Source organism: Stegastes partitus, unplaced genomic scaffold, assembly GCF_000690725.1.
Source record: "Stegastes partitus isolate 25-593 unplaced genomic scaffold, Stegastes_partitus-1.0.2 Scaffold2197, whole genome shotgun sequence".
Classification (NCBI taxonomy): Eukaryota; Metazoa; Chordata; class Actinopteri; family Pomacentridae; genus Stegastes; species Stegastes partitus.
The window spans coordinates 19920-26119 of record NW_007579928.1 but is presented as its reverse complement, the minus strand read 5'-3'; the positions used below and the strand labels follow the sequence as shown (position 1 = coordinate 26119).

The 6200-nt window shown below is 39.6% G+C and overlaps 1 protein-coding gene across 1 annotated transcript in view; it reads left to right on the top strand.

The window, feature by feature from the left end:
- The first annotated feature begins 1580 nt into the window (after positions 1-1580).
- Positions 1581-6200, top strand: part of hacl1 (2-hydroxyacyl-CoA lyase 1) — an 8688-nt gene continuing 4068 nt past the window's right edge. The window contains exons 1-13 of the mRNA XM_008304351.1: positions 1581-1711; positions 1943-2047; positions 2131-2171; positions 2261-2341; positions 2433-2505; positions 2595-2672; positions 2813-2907; positions 3003-3115; positions 3246-3381; positions 3659-3764; positions 3954-4037; positions 5232-5333; positions 5482-5636. Coding sequence (XP_008302573.1) covers positions 1661-1711; positions 1943-2047; positions 2131-2171; positions 2261-2341; positions 2433-2505; positions 2595-2672; positions 2813-2907; positions 3003-3115; positions 3246-3381; positions 3659-3764; positions 3954-4037; positions 5232-5333; positions 5482-5636 — 1220 coding nt within the window. The 5' untranslated portion in view covers positions 1581-1660. The remainder of the gene's footprint in view (positions 1712-1942; positions 2048-2130; positions 2172-2260; positions 2342-2432; positions 2506-2594; positions 2673-2812; positions 2908-3002; positions 3116-3245; positions 3382-3658; positions 3765-3953; positions 4038-5231; positions 5334-5481; positions 5637-6200) is intronic.

Genomic DNA, 6200 nt, shown 5'->3' with positions numbered 1-6200 from the left:
CAGAGAGAAAAAAACAATGACTGCTCAGGGCCTGCACAGACAAAAATATACTCAGCAGAGTCAGGCAAGAACATTTAGAGATCAGTGTATCTGCACTGGAACCTTGGCTATTGGTGTAAATAGGTTTTCACAACAATCATGAAGCAGACAGTTACCGCATGGTTTATCACCTGTAAATCTGCTCAAAAGTGATCCGAAAACCATCCAGTGTCACACACACACACATTGTATTTTCTGTTTTCTGGTGAATTTTTGTGTGTCTTTTCTGGATCAGTTCATGGTGCATTATTGATCTAAAGAAAAACAATATATAAGAACCACTTGACAGTTCAGAACATAATGGACGATAATGCTCTCTGGCTCTCATTCATTCTGTACTGCTTTCAAATATTTATTCTCCTGTGAATCAACTTTTCTCTTTTAATATTATGCCTGGTAACTTTTCATGTCATTTGAGTGATGTGCGTTTCACCAAAATGTTCTAAACCTTGGGCAACATCACACAGATCTTGGATGACTTTTAGGAATCATGTACATCTCAGCCTTGTTATTGAAGCTGCCTGAAAACATGAATATAATACATGTTGGCCATAAAACATTATTTTTCATTAATCTATTAGAGAATACAACCATCCAAAAGAAAGTCAGAAAACATTTCTGATTGTTGTGGCTCTACTCTTGGTTTTTAAAACATCTAACCTCCTGCACAGAATAGTCCAACTTTGCGTGAACTCATAATTCATATTAATGTTTTGCGAGTAAATTAAAATCCCCCCTTTGTTTCATTCATGTTTATACAGGAGGGTTACAGATGTAAATGCTCTAAATACTGAAGTAGACATTTGTCTTGTGTGCACCCTGAAGTCTATTCCTATAAAAATTCCTCAAGACACCAAAATTAGTCCAAATACAACATTGGTAATGATTTCTTTTTTGTCAAACCTTAGTGGTTCATTGAATAAGTCTTCTTATTTGATCATTTAATTTTTGCAACACACTGTGGAAATTTTCACTGAAATCTGTTTTGTTAATTGTTTTAATCCCCTTTATAGACTTAGATTTTGATAAACTTTATTGATCCACAAGGGAAATTGTTTTTCTCAAAGCAGCACAAAATAAATAGTTATATAAGAATATACAATAAATAAGAAAAAAAAATAAAAATTTAAAAAGCAAGCAGGAAAAAAAAGAATACAATACAAAGATTTCCATATCTACAATTTACACTTTTACATTTTTTTTTGTTTTGTTTGTTTTTTGCCAAGTGAAGAAAGACAATAAAAATAAATAATAAGACGAAAATAAGAAAAGAAAATAAATAAAATAAAATAAAATAAAATAAATACTACTGTAACACTTTTGCAAAAATATGAGTGGAGGAGTTATCTGATGTAGTTATCTGGCTATGAATAAATTATTAATATTATTATTATTATTGTTGTTGTTGTTGTTGTTGTTGTTGTAATTATTATTACAAGAAGTTGGCTTATCCACCTCACACGCATAGACGCCCGTGATTGGCTGGGAACGCGGAAGTGGCATGAAGGGGGCGGAGTCAGGAGCAGACTGAGAAGAGGAGCAAACAAGAGGCAGCAGTTTGTTGATGTCGCTAGCAGGTATAACGGCGGTTTAGTATAAGTTTTTGGAGCGCTACAGAGCCATGGACGAAGTGACAGGAGCTCAGCTGATTGCTGAGTCTCTAAAGGCTCAGGTAAGAACGTTTGAAAACGTATAAAAGCGCAACATATTTACGAAAACTGCTGAAGTTACCGCACTGATATGTAACTGCTGCGCTTCTGAGAGTGTGTCAAAGTTCAAGTGAGCGCTATCAGGGTCACTGGTGGACTTTTAATGCCTAACATGTAGATAATGTACTATTCCTTGTAAAAATTTGTTAAATGCAGTTTGGTTTATAACGTTAGAGAACTGTTTCTTTCTCCAGAAAGTGGAGTACATGTTCGGGATAGTTGGTGTTCCTGTCATTGAAGTGGCCATGGCTGCTCAGGCTGCAGGCATCAAGTATGTGGGAATGCGCAACGAGCAAGCGGTAAAAAAAACCCTCTCTGTTAGAGTTCTGTTCACCACAGTTTCATGTTTACCAAATGTCTAATACATCCTGTCACACAACAGGCTTGCTATGCAGCTTCTGCCATCGGTTATCTGACTGGCAGGTAAGACTTTGAGCTACTGAACTGAATAGTGCAACCAGCTGCTGAGACACTTTCTAACTCACATGTCTGCTGTGGTTCCGTGAATCCAGACCAGGATCCTGCCTGGTGGTGTCTGGACCTGGACTCATCCATGCTCTGGGCGGAATGGCCAACGCAAACATGAACTGCTGGTAGGACTCCAAAAACACACTGGTAGTTTGTACAGTTAGATCTGCTGGTTTGTCTGCATATTGTTTTTAAGTGAGTGTTGCCTTTGTGCAGGCCGGTGGTCGTTATTGGAGGGTCCTCGGATCGAAACCAGGAAACAACCGGAGCATTTCAGGAGTTTCCACAGGTAGTGCATGAAAGGTGCCGTAGAAATAAAGTTCTGGTTATTATTTGTTGGATTTTTACCTGACACTGCTTCATTACATTTGTTGCTAGGTGGAGACATGCCGCCTGTACAGCAAGTTTTCTGCCCGACCCAGCAGTCTAGAAGCCATCCCCTCAGTGATAGAGAAGGTGACGTATCAACCTGCTCCTCCATATTTTTATCTTTATCCTGAATTGTATCCTACAGATAACATTAGATATTTTATTTATTTAAATTATATAGTTAACACAGATGTGACTGAAGTTTTATGGGATTTGGTCGTTTATAGGCTGTACGCACCAGTATGTATGGGCGTCCTGGTGCTTGTTATGTGGACATCGCAGGGGACATGGTCAATGCCAAAGTGGACAGGAGCCAAGTGAGGTTTGTTGTCGTTAGATTATTTTTTAAAATGTATAATATCACTTTTGTAACTCCAGAGATGTCAAAGCATTCAGAGAATTGTGTCTCTCCTGCAGAGTGGTGTCCTGCTGTCCACCTGCACCTGTGAGTTTGGCTGATCACGGTGGAATTACAGAGGCCATCTCTGTTCTAAAAGCAGCTAAAGCACCTTTAATCATCATAGGGAAAGGTAATACAAAACAAACGTTTGCTCCGTCTTTTGGAATCCTCACAATGAATGACTTAAAGCTCTAACTTTCCTTCACAGCTGGTGAGTAAGTTGCAAATCATAATCATGGGAATGATGTTGTTCCCAATAGGAGCAGCCTATGGCAGAGCGGAGACCGTTCTGAAGGAGTTTGTGGAAAGGAGCGGCCTGCCGTTCCTGCCCACCCCGATGGGGAAAGGGGTTTTACCGGATGATCACCCCAACTGTGTGGCTGCTGCCCGCTCAAGGTCAGCCTTTCTGCAGAACCAAACATCCTGTCTTGCACTCATCCAAATCTCTTGATTCTGTTTATCTTTTAAATTGACGGTCCAAGCTCTTGAGCTGAGAATTTTGGTTAAGTTAGTCCAACAGCGTCTAGCCAATCAGAATCTAGAATTTTTGGACCGCAATATGAGTAAATTTGGGCCATGTATTCAGGAAAGCAACATTGGTTTAGTTTTCTATATCCTCTTTAAATCTCTACACAATGTTTTACCACTTCTTCTATTTTTTCCTGTTACCAAGAGCTCTTCTCCAGGCCGATGTCGTGCTTCTGCTCGGAGCCAGGCTCAACTGGATTTTGCATTTTGGTCTGCCACCCAGATTTAACCCTAATGTCAAGATCATTCAGGTATGCAAACGTCCAAGCCAAGTGTTTGGGATTTGTCTGAGATCAGTTTCCAAACTAATGTTGCAATGCATGGCATAAAGCTAATAGGTTATCTAATTGCTCAATTCTTTTTGTCCTGAGCAAGCATTTCTTCATTCATATGTCCTACAGCGTATTTGATATCTCACAAGAGCTGTGTGCTGTGTGCAGGTTGACCTTTGTCCAGAGGAGATGGGAAACAACGTGAGGCCGGCTGTTGCTCTCCTGGGAGACATCAATGCTATTGTCACTCAGGTACATAAAGACCGCTATGACTGAAGACTAAACGAATGACTTTGGTGGCTAAAGGTTACAGCGACCTTACGAAACCTGATTTTGGCCATAACTCAAAAATGTTTTCACCAATTATGACAAAAATTCCCAAAAAATGTCTAATAGGATCAAATATGGTGCAAAAGGTCAAAGATATACGTCACTGTCATGTCGTGATATTCTGCAGAAACATTTTTCTGGTCGTTATACAAAACCATGACTCAGGAGCAGATGAGGACCTAATTTACAATTTGGCCAGATAATAAACTGAAGATGTCCATAAAGCATCCACATTTTAGAATTTGTAGCACCTTCCATATTAGCAGCTCTAAGCTCAGGGTTCCAACTTTACCAGCATTATTAATAGTTTTGTGTAAAGTGCTGGCATGCAAGCAAGAAGATTAGTGCTTGTATGTCTCGCAGTGAAATCTTCAGTGCACCTGGTATCCAATCAGAGTAGCTGCTGTACAACAGATCTGTAACAACTGCTATGGATGACAGAGATGACCGGTGCTGCCATAGGGGGCACCGCTGCTGCAGATGTCTACCGAGCTCATGACGTCCATGAAACCATTTTGAATGAAAGCACTGAATGCTAGAATTGGTCAGGTTTTTGTTGTCATACACAGTGATTTGAGGATAAACTACTCTAGCCATGAGACCAGGAGGTTGAACTTCATTTTCTAAAGAATCTGAATCAAGCCCAGCAGCTTTTTCCTACCGAGGCAGAAGTGCACATTGCATCCAAATTCCCCGAAACTTATCCCTAAATGAAGAAACGGACAAATTCCTTTAACTGCTCGTCTGTGAGCGCTGATAGCTGAGTTTGTTGTGCCGTCACATATCTAAATTATCACATGATTGCATACGTACATAGAAATTTAGATGTAACCCCGCTGTCTCATAGTATATTGGATCCAAATAATCCAGTTAGCTGATGAGATGCACCTAACATTAAATAACTGGTATTGAGGAAGATTTTAATGAATGCAGGTATCCTCAGAACTCCTTTGTCTGGACCCAGTGAATTGTCACGCTTTAATTTTTTTAATTATTATTATTTTCCTAATAGAACAAGCCTATATGTGAAATGCAGCTTTACTGATTTGTGGAGGCATACAGCCCTCAAGGAGTAATTCTAGTTCTGTTTTGGTTTTTTTTTCTTCCTTTTTTTAGCTCCTCACGTGTATTCGTAAAGATGGCTGGACATATGCCTCTAATACAGAGTGGTGGAGCACGCTGAAGCAGAAGATGGCTGCGAATGCAAAAACATCAAAGGTGGGTTTGATTCACATGAAAAATGTGACACTGTATGCCACCTGCTGATGATTTTAATAGAATCTGTATTTGATCTACTTTGAGGTTGTATCATGTTTTATCGATCATGAATCTTTACAAGTTTTTTTTTTCTTGTTTTGGTCAATAGGCACTTGCTCTGACAGAAACGGTGCCCATGAACTACTACACAGTGTTTCATCACATTTCCCAGCTGCTGCCACACGACTGCATCATTGTCAGCGAGGGTGCAAACACCATGGACATCGGACGCACGATGCTGAATAACTACCTGCCTCGGCACAGGCAAGGCCGTCGCTTTCAAGCAGGGATTAAAGACTCGCTTCTCAGTTGTGCTAATTGATGTGATAAACAACATAAAAGTGCAGGTGCTGCAGGAGTTCACAGGGGTGAGCGTCAACTTTGGTGCTAATGTAGGGCAGTAGAGGATCACATTAGACTTGTAAAACAAGTGTTTTTTTGAAGGTAAAATAATGCACAGCTCTCCCTCTTTAGATACTCTCATATTAATCCTATTGCTGCCTGATACTGTAGGTATTTTAATAATGATTTAAGATATTTAATAAAAGAGGAAAGTAACTGGAAGCAACAAACTGAACTTCAGCTCCTGGTAATATTTTGTAAAATCCCAGATTACATTCATGAGTCTCATTAATTTCACCTGATCTGTCTTTAGAGCAGCAAAATTTCATCTTTGTTGACATTTGAGATGTGAAATTGTAGGGCAACGTGAACACAGAACAGTGTTTTGTGATTTTTGGCAGCACACTGTGATATCTGAATAAATGTATTGAAGCCTTTCCCTGAGTGGAAATGCAGAGGCTGTAATGTACCTGCACCCAATTTACA